General features: G+C 40.4%; 1 protein-coding gene across 1 annotated transcript in view; it reads right to left on the bottom strand.

Moving 5' to 3' along the window:
• LOC126235299 (anoctamin-4-like) overlaps positions 1-16,134 on the bottom strand; it is a 282,026-nt gene that overhangs the window by 145,741 nt on the left and 120,151 nt on the right. The window contains exon 7 of the mRNA XM_049944024.1: positions 6,764-6,811. Coding sequence (XP_049799981.1) covers positions 6,764-6,811 — 48 coding nt within the window. The remainder of the gene's footprint in view (positions 1-6,763; positions 6,812-16,134) is intronic.

Raw genomic sequence — 16,134 nt, 5'->3', positions numbered from 1 at the left:
GAAACGACTTCTTGACACTTAAATCTATACTCGATGTTAACAAATTTCTCTTCTTCAGAAATGCTTTCCTTCAATTGCCAGTCTACATTTTATATCCTCTCTACTTCAACCATCATCAGTTATTTTGCTCCCCAAATAGCAAAATTCCTTTACTACTTTAAGTGTCTCATTTCCTAATCTAATTCCCTCAGCATCACCTGACTTAATTCGACTACATTCCATTATCCTCGTTTTGCTTTTGTTGATGTTCAGCTTATATCCTCCTTTCAAGACACTGTCCATTCCGTTCAGCTGCTCTTTCAAGTCCTTTGCTGTCTCTGACATAATTACAATGTCATCGGCAAACCTCAAAGTTTTTATTTCTTTTCCATGGATTTTAATATTTACTCCAAATCTTTCTTTTGTTTCCTTTACTGCTTGCTCAATACACGGATTGAATAACATTGGGGAGAGGCTACAACCCTGTCTCACTTCCTTCCCAACCACTGCTTCCCTTTCATGTCCATCAACTCTCATGACCGCCATCTGGTTTCTGTACAAATTGTAAATAGCCTTTCGCTCCCTGTATTTTACCCCTGCCACCTTCAGAATTTGAAGGAGAGTATCCTAGTCAACATTGTCAAAAGCTTTCTCTAAGTCTACAAATGCTAGAAACATAGGTTTGCCTTTCCTTAATCTATCTTCTAAGATAAGTTGTAGAGTCAGTATTGCCTCACATGTTCCAACATTTCTATGGAATCCAATCTGATCTTCCCCAAGATCAGCTTCTACCAGTTTTTCCATTCATTTGTAAAGAATTCATGTTAGTATTTTGCAGCCGTGACTTATTAAACTGATAGTTCAGAAATTTTCACATCTGTCAACACCTGCTTTCTTTGGGATTGGAATGATTATATTCTTCTTGAAATCTGAGGGTATTTCGCCTGTCTCATACATCTTGCTCACCAGATGGTAGAGTTTCGTCAGGACTGGCTCTCCCAAGGCTGTCAGTAGTTCTAATGGAATGCTGTCTACTCCCAGAGCCTTGCTTCGACTCAGGTCTTTCAGTGCTATGTCAAACTCTTCACGCAGTATCATAACCACCCATTTCATTTTCATCTACATCCTCTTCCATTTCAATAACATTGTCCTTAAGTACATCACCCTTGTATAGACCCTCTATATACTCCTCCCCCCTTTCTGCTTTCCCTTCTTTGCTTAGAACTGGATTTCCATCTGAGCTCTTGATATTTATACAAGTGGTTCTCTTTTCTCCAAAGGTCTCTTTAATTTTCCTGTAGGCAGTATCTATCTTACCCCTAGTGATATAAGCCTCTACATCCTTACATTTGTCCTCTAGCCATCCCTGCTTAGCCATTTTGCACTTCCTGTTGATCTCATTTTTGAGACGTTTGTATTCCTTTTTGCCAGTTTCATTTGCTGCATTTTTATATTTTCTCCTTTCATCAGTTAAATTCAATATTTCTTCTGTTACCCAAGGATTTTTATAAGCCCTCGTCTTTTTACCTACTTGATCCTCTGCTGCCTTCACTACTTCGTCCCTAAAGGCTACCCATTCTTCCTCTACTGTATTTCTTTCCCCCATTCATGTCAATTGTTCCTTTTGCTCTCCCTGAAACTCTGTACAACCTCTGGTTTAGTCAGTTTATCCGGGCCCATCTCCTCAAATTCTCACCTTTTTGCAGTTTCTTCAGTTTTAACCTACAGTTCATAACCAATAGATTGTGGTCAGAGTCCACATCTGCCCCTGGAAATGTCTTACAATTTAAAACCTGGTTCCTAAATCTCTGTCTTACCATTATATAATCTATCTGATACCTTCTAGTATCTCCAGGATTCTTCCATGTATACAACTTTCTTTCATGATTCTTGAACCAAGTGTTAGCTATGATTAAGTTATGCTCTGTGCAAAATTCTACCAGGTGGCTTCCTCTTTCATTTCTTGCCCCCCAGTCCATATTCACCTACTACATTTCCTTCTCTCCCTTTTCCTACTATTGAATTCCAATCACCCATGACTATTAAATTTTCATCTCCCTTCGCTATCTGAATAATTTCTTTTATCTCATCATACATTTCATCAATTCCTTCGTCATCTGCAGAGCTAGTTGGCATATAAACTTGTACTACTGTAGTAGGTGTGGGCTTCGTGTCTATCTCAGCCACAATAATGCATTCAATATGCTGTTTATAGTAGCTTACCCACACCCCTACTTTGTTATTCATAGTTTATGAAAATATAGATATGTTTATACTGCCAGAAAAATATTAATGCGTACTCATTTGCATAGGAAAGTGAATATTAGTGAAAATTTTAATGGAGAAAAAGATGATGATTAGAGAAAATAATACTGATGCAGACAGGAAGGCTACAGAATTAGGAAAACTTAGTGAAGAAAAAGCAAACAGTTTTCAAATCATACAATGTGTGTTCATGGTAGCCGGAAAACCTACAGATGGGTGGCCTGTAGGTCATGGCCAGTTAAATAAAATGCTAACTTTTCAACTTTTAATTGATATCCAGACAAGTAAAACAGGCACAAGAAATTTTCATGAGGTTTTGAGGACATACAATCTCCAGTTTCAAGTAAAAAATCCAACAAGATATACAAAAACATCGAACACATTAACAGGCCATGTTCTTTCAAATATACCTCCAGAGAGGCCAAAAGTTCAGGTTATAAATACTGTTGTTGCAGACCACATTGGAAAAGCAAGCAAACTCTGAGATAATACAAAAAGTGAAGAAAACATAGTGGCTAAATTTAGATGCATTGGAAATCTGAGTAGACTAGAAATTTTGCTAAAAGCAGCAAAATGGGATGATGTGAACAAAGAGGCCAGTGTAGAAAAGAGCTGGGAATCTTTCTTTGATGTAGGAACACACTACATAGATATAACTTGTCCTACAATATGAAGAACTATTAGGAGTAAGCCAAACAAAAAATGGTACACCACAGAAATAAAAAAAGCAAGAGATGAACTGACAAAGGACATAACTGTCATGAGGTCTACAGGTGCAAGAAGAAAGCATACACTAAGATGATAAGAGAGGCAAAGTATAGCCACTAAAAATTTGAAATACAAACATCTTCTAACATCTCTAAAGCTGTCTGGAATTACATAAATGAGAACAGAAAAGAGTCACATGTCTTAAAAGATACAAATATAATATTGACAGAGGAGGGGAAATAAATGACAGGCCCACAAGTGTCTAAATCTTCAATCAGAAACACATAACTATAGCAAAGAAATTTCTAAAACCAAACATATCGGTACCAAAGAGCATGGAAATTCTGAAAAGGCTGGCTCAGAGTCTATACCTAGTCCCTACAGATGAATTGGAAGTTTCAGAAGAATTGGAGCACTAAAAAATAAAACTACGGAGGGTCTGGATGTCATATCAGCAAAATTGGTCAAACACTGTGCAAAGCCTCTGGCATTCCTGATAAATTTAATAATGAAGGAAAGCAAGATAGAACCACTACTTAAAGTAGGGGATAAAGGAGATCCAGGTAACTATAGACCAATAAAGATCACAACTGTTCCGTCTAAAATAGCAGAAGCATTGATTAAAGATAGAATTATAAACTTTGTAGTGAAACGTAACATCTTAAATGAAGCACAACATGGATTTAGAAAGGGGAGATCCACTAAGACTGCAGTGGTAAACTTCATAATATACATCACTGAGGCACTGGATCATCAAAGGAAAGTGTCTAGAATATACTCAGACCTTACAAATGCTTTTGATTCTGTCTGTCATATAATTCGTATAGAAAAATTAGACTGCTATAGCATAAGAGGAAAAGCTGCAGACATTTATAAAAACCTTCGTTGAAAACAGTGTGTTAAAATAAAACCTAAATTCAGAAATACATAGGAAAATGTTTTCTCTGATTTTATGGAGGTAAAATGTGGAGCAGCTGAGGGATCAGTACTACTTGTGTGTGTGTATGTGTGTGTGTGTGTGTGTGTGTGTGTGTGTGTGTGTGTGTGTAAATGATATGCCTACTGCAGTAGATGAATGTATGCTGATGAACAACTTTACTGCTACGTAGTGACTCAGAGAAGGATTTAGAAAAGAGAGCCAGTGAGAATCAGGAAATGACAGGATGGTATTTTCGAGAAAATAATTTACTGATCAACAGGAAGAAAGCTATGTGTACAAAATTTGAAACAAAGAGAACTAACAGCTCAGAGGAATTTATTCTGAGCATTGGGTATGGACACTAAGAACAAATGGACTGTAACAGGTCCTGGAAATTGAGGTGGACAAATTTCTGACATGGGAATACCACAGTGATAAGATCTTTCCAAAAATAAGTTCAAATATATTCTTAATGAAAAAGTGTGCTGTATGGTGGACATAGCAACCTTCCTAAAAAAAAGTACTACAGACTTATCTTCCCACACATACTGCACTGTATTTCAGCATGGGGAGGAGCAGCAGAAGCACACATTCAGAGAATCCTAAAACTTAAAAAAAGAAAGCCATTAGATGCATAGCTAAACTAATACCATGGGAATCTTGCAAAAACAAATTCAAAGAATTTAAAATATTAACTGTACCAGGATTGTACATATATGAGACACTATTTCTTTTAATCATAAATTGTACAGCACTTCTAAACAGAGAATTACAAGACCACCACACAAGAACTACAGGAAACTACCACATCTGCAGCAAAGGAGGGGACCTGCAAATGCAGAAAGTACAGGCTGCCACTTAGCATAAAGAGCATAAAGGAACTGAGCACCTTCATAAGAAAACTCAAGGAATATCTCATCTCTGGATGTTGGTATAAGGTTAAGAAGTACTTGTAGGCAAATCCATAGAACAAAAGTACATGTTAAGTTGGAAATGGAGTAAAACATTTTCTTTTTCATGAGGGAACAAATTTCCTGAAAGAAGGAAAATGGAAAATGAAGTGTAGTGCCGAAAATACTGAAATACTGAAGAGAACATATAGACTAAGCATATTGGTGGAGATATGATTTAAATGTGTTTTCACAACACACACACACACACAGTAATGTCCCCATATATGGCCTAAAAAAATTATTTTTCATTTTTTCTAAATATATTAGTATTTTCAGCAGTACAGCAAAACATATAACTTTGTAAACTTTCTTTCTGTATGCATGACCATTGCACAAATGAATGCAGTCTATTAATGTACACTGTAATGCCAAAGAAACTGGTGTAGGCATGTGTATTCAAATACAGAGATATATAAACAGGCAGAATATGGTGCTGTGGTCGGCAATGCCTATATAAGACAACAAGTATCTGGCGCAGTTCTTAGACCGGTTACTGCTGCTGCAATGGCAGGTTATCAAGATTTAAGTGAGTTTGAACGTGGCGTTATAGTCGGTGCATGAGTGATGGGACACAGCATCTCTGAAATGGCGATGAAGTGGGGATTTTCTCATACGAACATTTCATGAGTGTACCATGAATATCGGGAACGTGCTAAAACATCAAATGTCCAACACTGCTGCAACCGGATAAAGATCATGCAAGAATGGGACCAATGATGACTGAAGAGAATCGTTCAGCATGACATAAGTGCAACCCTCCCACAAATTGCTGCAGATTTCATCGCTCGGCCATCAACAAGTGTCAGCGTGCGAACCATTCAATGAAACACAATCAATATGGGCTTTCCAAGCCATCGGCCAACTCGTGTACCATTGATGACTACATGACACAAGCTTTATGCCTCACCTGGGCCTGTCAACACCGACATTGGGCTGTTGATGATTAGAAAGATGTTGCCTGCTTGGATGAGTCATGTTTCAAATTGTATCAAGTGGATGGATGCGTACAGGTATGGAAACAACCTCATGACTCCATGGATCCAGTATGCCAGTGAGGGATTGTTCAAGCTGCTGGAGACTCTGTAATGGTGTGAGGCATGTGCAGTTAAGTAATATGGGACCTCTGATATGTCTAGATATGACTCTGACAAGTTACACATACTTAAACATCTTATCTGGTCACCTGCACCTATTCATGTCCATTGTGCATTCAACAGACTTTGGCAATTGTAGCTGGACAATGCAACAACCCACACTTCCAGAATTGCTACAGAGTGGCTCCAGGAACACTCTTCTGAGTAAATGCTGGCCACCAACTCCCAAGCATGAACATTATTGACCATATCTGGGACACCTTGCAATGTGCTGTTCAGAAGGGATTTCCACCCCTTCATACTCTTACAGATTTATGGACAGCCCTGCAGGATTCATGGTGTCAGTTCCCTCTAGCACAACTTCAGACATCAGTCGAGTCCATGTCATGTTGTGTTGTGGCACTTCTGGGTGCTCATGGGGGCCCTACATGATATTAGGCAGGTGCACTAGTTTCTTTGGCTCTTCAGTATATATCATCATTGCATATTATTTATAATTATCCTCAAAACATTATTACAAAAAACATTGTTTTCATATGTCAGTGACAAATTTCTAAAAAAAATGTTTTATGTGTTTATAAAACTGTAAACATGACATTTCCAACATCATTGTAACATGTAATCTATGGAAGGAAAAAAATTATTCAGAATTGAAATTCCGCTATGCTTCAAGTATAACATCAGTTTGATACAGTATGAGATCCAACTACTTTTAACTCATCATGACTAAATTTTAAATGTAATACAGAGAGGGAAAATGAATTGGATGTAATGTTACACAATTGTGATTATATTACTTATATAGTATACATTGGTGCTTCACAAGTGCAGTCTGTAGATTGTACTTCTCTACGGTCACTTACCCAAGCATTGCTGGAAAGTGCTATGAATCTCTGTTAAATCAGTCGTGATAAGTTTGTAAAGAAAAGAGAATTGTAAGCAGATCAGAAACAGAGCTAAAGTACTTCATAACTTTAAAATCTTATTACATTTTTTAAAAAAAAACTGTGATTATTTTATGGAAGTACAACTGGCAGTGGAACAAAAGAGGGAAAAATAATGTGAATATCATTGCAAGAAATAATCATTTAATTTTAAGTTGAAACATCCTGCCAGATTAAAACTATGTGCTACACTGGGGCCTATGCTTCCCATGGGCAAGTGCTGTACTGACTGACCTATCGAAGCATGACTAATGACATGCTCACAGCTTTCCTTCTGCCAGTACCTCATCTTCTACCTTCCAAACTTTTCAGAAGTTCTTCTGCATACCTTGTGGTACTAGCACTCTTGGAAGAAAGGATATTGCAGAGATATGGCTTAGCCACAGTCTGGAAGCTTATCTCCAGAATGAATTATCACTCTGCAGCTGAATATGGTGATTTGAAACTTCCTGACACACACTTTTAATCTGCCAGGAAGTTTAAAATCAGTGCACACTCCTCTAAGGAGTGAAAATTCATTCTGTGATTTTAGGTTTCTTCTACTTGATATGGAGGAACTTTATTTCTTAATTTTCACAATATTTACTCTTAATACATAAAATTTTTTGTAAATCTAGTACCTATTTTGTAAAATGTGCTTCGAGACTCATCTTCCTGTGCTTCTAGACTCATCTTTCATTGTCTGATATACATTATGAAAAATTCAAGGAAATGTACATTTTGCAAACCATTAAGTGAGTTACATTGTGTTTCACATAAAATCCATTAATTCTAAAATCCTGGCAGGATGTGGTTAAATATTTTTCCTTGCATATTTGAAGGTCATTAAACATATCTCCTGATTGCCAAATAACATTTAATACTTGTAAACTGAATTCTTTACCAATGCAGTTCTTAGTTAAATGATAGTCTCCATCTTAACATATTTCGTTGCTGTAGAAGTTTGTTGCATTTTTGATTTGCATGTTGCTATTCCAGTTGCTATGGGTTTATTTACCAACTGTCATTTTTTATTTGTTGTTCACTGTTGCCATCTGAGTTTACATATTGTCATTTTATCATTTGAAGATAGTAAGTGCCAAGTGGATAAATCAGAACATTTAGAACATTTCTGAGATATCTTTCTGTCTTCGTTCAATAGAGGGGTGACTGCAGGGAAGGCAGCCAGATACACTTGCACCATGTATGTGATAATGAAGAATTTTTATCTTTCCTGATGAGGCAACAGTTTGTTGCGAAAGCTTGAATTTTGTGTGTATGTTTGTGTTTGTTTGTGTGTCTGTTGACCTGCCAGCACTTTCATTTGGTAAGTCACATCATCTTTGTTTTTACACAAAATTCAAGCTTTCGCAACAAACTGTTGCCTCATCAGGAAAGAGGGAAGGAGAGCGAAAGACGAAAGGATGTGGGTTTTAAGGGAGAGGGTAAGGAGTCATTCCAATCCCGGGAGCGGAAAGACTTACCTTAGGGGGAAAAAAGGACAGGTATACACTCACACACACACACACATATCCATCTGCACATACACAGACACAAGCAGACATTTGTAAAGGCAAAGAGTTTGGGCAGAGATGTCAGTCGAGGCGGAAGTACAGAGGCAAAGATGTTGTTGAAAGACAGGTGAGGTATGAGCGGCAGCAAATTGAAATTAGCGAAGATTGAGGCCTGGCTGATAACGAGAAGGGAGGATATACTGAAGGGCAAGTTCCCATCTCCAGAGTTCTGACAGGTTGGTGTTAGTGGGAAGTATCCAGATAACCCGGATGGTGTAACACTGTGCCAAGATGTGCTGGCCGTGCACCAAGGCATGTTTAGTCACAGGGTGATCCTCATTACCAACAAACACTGTCTGCCTGTGTCCATTCATGCGAATGGACAGTTTGTTGCTGGTCATTCCCACATAGAAAGCTTCACAGTGTAGGCAGGTCAGTTGGTAAATCACGTGGGTGATTTCACACGTGGCTCTGCCTTTGATCGTGTACACCTTCCGGGTTACAGGACTGGAGTAGGTGGTGGTGGGATCGACCCTACCAAAAACCTCTTTCCTCATTACCTTAACCAGCTTCATCCTGACCCACAACTTCTTCACTTTCGAAGGCCAGACATACCAACAATTAAAGGGAACAGCCATGTGCACCAGGATGGCCCCCTCGTACGCCAACCTATTCATGGGTCGCTTAGAGGAAGCCTTCTTGGTTACCCAGGCCTGCCAACCCAAAGTTTGGTACAGATTTATTGATGACATCTTCATGATCTGGACTCACAGTGAAGAAGAACTCCAGAATTTCCTCTCCAACCTCAACTCCTTTGCTTCCATCAGATTCACCTGGTCCTACTCCAAATCCCATGCCACTTTCCTTGACGTTGACCTCCACCTGTCCAATGGCCAGCTTCACACGTCCGTCCACATCAAACCCACCAACAAGCAACAGTACCTCCATTATGACAGCTGCCACCCATTCCACATCAAACAGTCCCTTCCCTACAGCCTAGGTCTTCGTGGCAAACGAATCTGCTCCAGTCCGGAATCCCTGAAGCATTACACCAAGAACCTGAAAACAGCTTTCGCATCCCGCAACTACCCTCCCGACCTGGTACAGAAGCAAATAACCAGAGCCACTTCCTCATCTCCTGAAGCCCAGAACCTCCCACAGAAGGACCCCAAAAGTGCCCCACTTGTGACAGGATACTTTCCGGGACTGGATCAGACTCTGAATGTGGCTCTCCAGCAGGGATACGACTTCCTCAAATCCTGCCCTGAAATGAGATCCATCCTTCATGAAATCCTCCCCACTCCACCAAGAGTGTCTTTCCGCCGTCCACCTAACCTTCGTAACCTCTTAGTTCATCCCTATGAAATCCCGAAACCACCTTCCCTACCCTCTGGCTCCTACCCTTGTAACTGCCCCCGGTGTAAAACCTGTCCCATGCACCCTCCCACCACCACCTACTCCAGTCCTGTAACCCGGAAGGTGTACACGATCAAAGGCAGAGCCACGTGTGAAAGCACCTACGTGATTTACCAACTGACCTGCCTACACTGTGAAGCTTTCTATGTGGGAATGACCAGCAACAAACTGTCCATTCGCATGAATGGACACAGACAGACAGTGTTTGTTGGTAATGAGGATCACCCTGTGGTTAAACATGCCTTGGTACACGGCCAGCACATCTTGGCACAGTGTTACACTGTCCGGGTTATCTGGATACTTCCCACTAACACCAACCTGTCAGAACTCCGGAGATGGGAACTTGCCCTTCAGTATATCCTCTCTTCTCGTTATCCGCCAGGCCTCAATCTCCGCTAATTTCAATTTGCCGCCGCTCATACCTCACCTGTCTTTCAACAACATCTTTGCCTCTGTACTTCCACCTCGACTGACATCTCTGCCCAAACTCTTTGCCTTTACAAATGTCTGCTTGTGTCTGTGTATGTGCAGATGGATATGTGTGTGTGTGTGAGTGTATACCTGTCCTTTTTTCCCCCTAAGGTAAGTCTTTCCGCTCCCGGGATTGGAATGACTCCTTACCCTCTCCCTTAAAAGCCACATCCTTTCGTCTTTCGCTCTCCTTCCCTCTTTCCTGATGAGGCAACAGTTTGTTGCGAAAGCTTGAATTTCGTGTGTATGTTTGTGTGTCTATCGACCTGCCAGCACTTTCGTTCAGTAAGTCACATCATCTGTGTTTTTAGATGTATTTTTCCCACGTGGAATGTTTCCCTATATATATAAGAGGGAAACATTCCACGTGGGAAAAATATATCTAAAAACAAAAATGATGTGGCTTACCATATGAAAGCGCTGGCAGGTCGATAGATACACAAACAAACACATACATACACACAAAACTCAAGCTTTCGCAACCAATGGTTGCTTCGCCAGGAAAGAGGGAAGGAGAGGGAAAGATGAAAGGATGTGGGTTTTAAGGGAGAGGGTAAGGAGTCATTCCAATCTCGAGAGCGGAAAGACTTACCTTGGGGGGAAAAAAGGACAGGTATACACTCGCACACACACACATATCCATCTGCACATACACAGACACAAGCAGACACACACACACACACACACACACACACACACACACACACACACACACACACACACACACACATATATATATATATATATATATATATATATATATATATATATATATATATATGTTGTACACGATCAAAGGCGGAGCCACGTGTGAAAGCACCCACGTGATCTACCAACTGACCTGCCTACACTGTGATGCATTCTATGTGGGAATGACCAGCAACAAACTGTCCATTCGCATGAATGGACACAGGCAGACAGTGTTTGTTGGTAATGAGGATCACCCTGTGGCTAAACATGCCTTGGTGCACGGCCAGCACATCTTGGCGCAGTGTTACACCGTCCGGGTTATCTGGATACTTCCCACTAACACCAACCTATCCGAACTCCGGAGATGGGAACTTGCTCTTCAATATATCCTCTCTTCCCGTTATCCACCAGGCCTCAATCTCCGCTAATTTCAAGTTGCCGCCACTCATACCTCACCTGTCATTCAACAACATCTTTGCCTCTGCACTTCTGCCTCGTCTGACATCTCTGCCCAAACTCTTTGTCTTTAAATATGTCTGCATGTGTCTGTATGTGTGTGGATGGATATGTGTATGTGTGTGCGAGTTATACCCGTCCTTTATTCCCTCTAAGATAAGTCTTTCTGCTCCCGGTATTGGAATGACTCCGTACCCTCTCCCTTAAAAGCCACATCCTTTCGTCTTTCTCTCTCCTTCCCTCTTTCCTGATGAGGCAACAGTTTGTTGCGAAAGCTTGAATTTTGTGTGTATGTTTGTGTGTCTATCGACGTGCCAGCGCTTTCATTTGGTAAGTCACATCATCTTTGTTGGAATCGTTTTGACATTAGTGGCTCTACATTCAGGAAGCCCTCTGGTGTTTGATGAAGATGCTTTAAATGCATTAATCCACAATGATCCATGTCAGTGTACCCAAGAACTAGCAAATGTTATGAAATTTGATCATTCCATCAGTGTGCAACATTTGTATGTAATGAGGAAGATTCGAAATTCAAGTTTATGGGTATCACATGCTCTACAACAAAATCACACAACTCTGGGGGTTACCTTATGTGCATCTCTGCTTGCTTGTCATCAGTTGGCTCATGAACAACACTGACCATTCCTGTCATATATTGTTACTGGTGCTACTTAGACAAACATAACAAAACAATAGGAATAGTTGAGTCCAAACAAAGCAGCAACTCCCTGTACAAAAACCTGGGCACATCAGCAAAATATAACATTATGCAGCTGATAGAACACCGATGGTGTGGTGTACTATGAAGTGCATCCCTGAGGTGTAATCCTGACAGCTGACATTTATTGTCAACAATTGACACAATCCAAGAACAATGACCAGGAGGATTGTGAGTGTGAAGTTATGCTTCTCCATGATAACACCCACCCACATTCTGCTACGATGGCAAGAAAGACAACAGGAGATGGACTGAGAAGTCATTCCACACTCAACTTATTCACCTAATCTTGTACCCTCAGAGTTTCACCTCGTCTTCTCTCTATCGAACAACCTTCAAGGAACTTATTTTCCAGATGAAAACGAACTCCAAACATGGCTCTATGAGTTCTTTGCCTCAAAATCATATGGTTTCTACAGTCATGGAATCGAAAGGTTTTTCCAGTTTTGGCAGACAGTTGTAAACAGTGAAGGAGAATATATTATTGGTGACTAAAGTCTCTGTTAAGTATATCTGTTGTGTTTATTAAACTTATGAAAAACACTATGTGTGGTGTCACCGCTAGACACCACACTTGCTAGGTGGTGGCTTTAAATCGGCCGCAGTCCATTAGTACATGTCGGACCCGCGTGTCGCCACTGTGTGATCGTAGACGAGCGCCACCACACGGCAGGTCTAGAGAGACGTACGAGCACTCGCCCCAGTTGTACGGACGACATTGCTAGCGACTACACGTACGAAGCCTTTCTCTCATTTGCCGAGAGACAGTTAGAATAGCCTTCAGCTAAGTCCATGGCTACAACCTAGCAAGGCGCCATTAACCATATCTGGAGAGAGTCTCACTTGTATTATCAAGAGGTATGTACCACAAGGAAATTAAAGTTAAGTAAACCTAAGCTCCGTTCTTTTCTTTATAGCATTCGTAAGTATCCTGTTTCAGACCTCACGCAAGACGGCGTGAGTTGACGCGTGCCCTTTCGGCTACTTCAGTGTGGCATAGCTAGCTTGTTACGCCACAACACTATGCACTTATGCACCAACCCAATAAACTACTGTAATTTCTGCTCTTATTTCTTTATAAGATTTCTGTGACAGTCAGCAGATATTACTCAATTTGAGATGTGCTAAATATGTCTGTTGTATATTCAGGTGTGCACACTCTGTATCATAATATGATTTAAAAAGCTTCTAAGTATGTCTCAGTCTACTGGCTTCACTCAATGTTTTGACATTCCAGAGGCCTATTTTTGTTGCCCTTTTCATGCTGAAAGTCATCAACTCTGATTCTGTCTGGCTGTCTTTTTCTGCTATTTCTTTAATTGTGTACTCTAGTGAGTGGCCCACAGCTCCCTAGTCTATGATTTTGCAGTGCCTGTGTTGTTCAGAATTATTATGCAATGGTCCTTTGGACATGTATGCATGTCCAACGGAACAGGCACAGCCATTAGGAAATGCATGAAATATTTTTTGCAGTTGTGAATAAGTACAACTGTCAGCTGTATAATGGAATGATGACAATGAAAATTTGTGCCAGAACGGAACTCAGACCTGGATCTCCGACTTACCACAAGTGGTCACCTTACCATTAGGCTAGCTGAGCTTGACTTATGGCCATACCCAAACTTTTATAACTCATCAACCATTTGTCTAAAGCCTTCATGTGTACATTCATTATGTATATTCCCATGAAAGAGACACGCATGCCTGCATTCATGTCCGAAGGATCTTGGCATCATAATTCTGAACAACACAGGCATTGCAATATCAAATTTATTCATTGACACTAGGCAAGTGACTTTCAATTAAAGGGAACATACATAGTGAATGGACAAGTTCGAGTTGGAGAGACATGCTTGATGACTGACAACATATGGATGTTTGGGTCTGGCCACTCAAATGGTTCAAATGGCTCTAAGCACTATGGGACTTAACATCTGAGGTCATCAGTCCCCTAGACTTAGAACTACCTAAACCTAACTAAACTAAGGACATCACTTACATCCATGCCCGAGGCAGGATTTGAACTTGTGACCATAGCAGCCACGTGGTTCCAGACTGAAGCGCCTAGAAAACCTCAACCACAGTGGCCAGTGGTCTGGCCATGAATCATGCTCGGATAGCCTAATGGTAAGAAGACCACTCGCAATAAGCAGGAAATCCATGTTCAAGCCCCAGTCCAATGCAAATTTTCATTGGTGTCAAACCATTATAGGCTGATGGTTGTCCATATTCACAACTGCGAATACATTTCATGGCTGCCTAGTCTGGTGGTGGGGCTGCCATCACAGAGCCTCCAAATTTGCCCAGTTTAATTGTTTAGTCGCCTTGGGTGGCTGGCTTCTCTATACCTTAGAGTCCCCCCTACTCCCAACCCTTTTTATGATTCATGATGAAAGGAAAGTGACAGCATAAGGATAGGCTTAAGACAGGAGGAAAGGACCAATGGGCTATTGGTGGGAAACATGTCTGGTTTCTCCCCTTTGGCCACTCCAATGTGTGTGACCCTGCTGGAAGCTAAGTTACCACCAGCAAAGTCCTTTGGATCCAGAGCACATAAGCAATCTTGCCCACATGGACAGTGTTACTTTAAAGCAACATTCTGTGAGGAGGTGTGTGTTACATTTGGACACTGGACATTCTTGGACTTCATGAGGTGAGATTGGTAGATCATGGAGAAATCCAAAAGTGAGACAGATATACCTTTTTATACTCTGGACTCACTGGAGAAGATACAGAGCACATAAGCGATGTTGCACTTTTGTTAATGGACTGAAGAAAAGGAGCCTTATGGAATGGAAACTGGTTTCAGAAAGACTGCAGACAGCATGCTTCAAAATAAACATTTGTAATGTCACAGTTCTCCAACCCTATGCTCCCATGGAAACCTTAGTTGTTGTACAGAAAAAGGAGATTTATCACTCCTTAAATGACATCATTAAAAGAACCAGCAGGAGATCTTGATTATTATGGGATGTTGAGAGCAAAAGTTGAAAACGATAATGAAGGCCTGGGAGTGTAATGGGAGACCATGGTATTAGAAAAATGAATCAAAATGGGAATACGTTTACAAATTTTTGTGCCAATTCCAATTTAGTGATTGGAGGTACAGCATTTTCACACACAAATTGCCACAAGATTACATGGGTGTTGTCTGTCCACAGAAAGGAAAATCAAGTTGATCATATAGTGCCAAGCAAAAAATTTAGAAGGCCACTGATGGATGCGAGGAATAAAGATGGAGCTGATTTGGCAATGATCATCACCTTATTGTCACAAATTTTCAACTGAAAATAAAATCTACAAACAAGAATTATGAAAAACTGAAAAGAAGGTGACGTTGGTAATCTTAGAATAACAGCAAAACTAGAAGAATTCCACACTGAGCTACAAAGCCACTGTGAGGCACTCCAAGAGGCACAGGAAAACAATAAAAATAATGTTGATGGTACATGGACTCAGGTTACAGACATCTACTGCAGTGTGAGTGAACAGGTCCTTTGCTTTAAAAACCATTTTAAAAAAGACTGCACGTCTGAAAGTACACTGAATTTGATCAGCTGTAGGAAGGATATAAAAGCAAAACTAAAAATGAGTAAATCAAGGCAATAGAAAAACTCAAGTACAGTCTAGAAAAGAGAAGTGTGAGTAATGATACAAAAAAGTGGATGAATTAACAAGCTCTGAGAGCAGACACAGCTGCAGTGAGGGTGATGCTAAACAACTATATAGAATCACCCAAATGTTGTCTTAAAAAGGTTTCAATTAGAGCAGAGCTGTAAAAAATAAGGGTGGTCAATTGTTTATGGCAGAAATAGACCAGCTTAGAAGATGGAGAGAACATTTTTCTGAAGTACTGAACAAAGAGCAACCTGGAGAGGGGATGAGACAATGGCACATGTTGCATGCCAATGAGAGAATCAAAGTAAACACACAAATTAAGGCTGACATCAAAATAGCCCTCAAGCAGATAAAGAATGGGAAGGCTCCAGGAAAGGATAATATTGCACCTGATATTCTTAACACTTTGA

The sequence above is a fragment of the Schistocerca nitens genome, chromosome 2 (genome assembly GCF_023898315.1).
Source record: "Schistocerca nitens isolate TAMUIC-IGC-003100 chromosome 2, iqSchNite1.1, whole genome shotgun sequence".
Taxonomy (NCBI): Eukaryota; Metazoa; Arthropoda; class Insecta; order Orthoptera; family Acrididae; genus Schistocerca; species Schistocerca nitens.
Note: the sequence above shows the minus strand (reverse complement) of the source record. Positions and strands in the feature narration are given on the sequence as shown.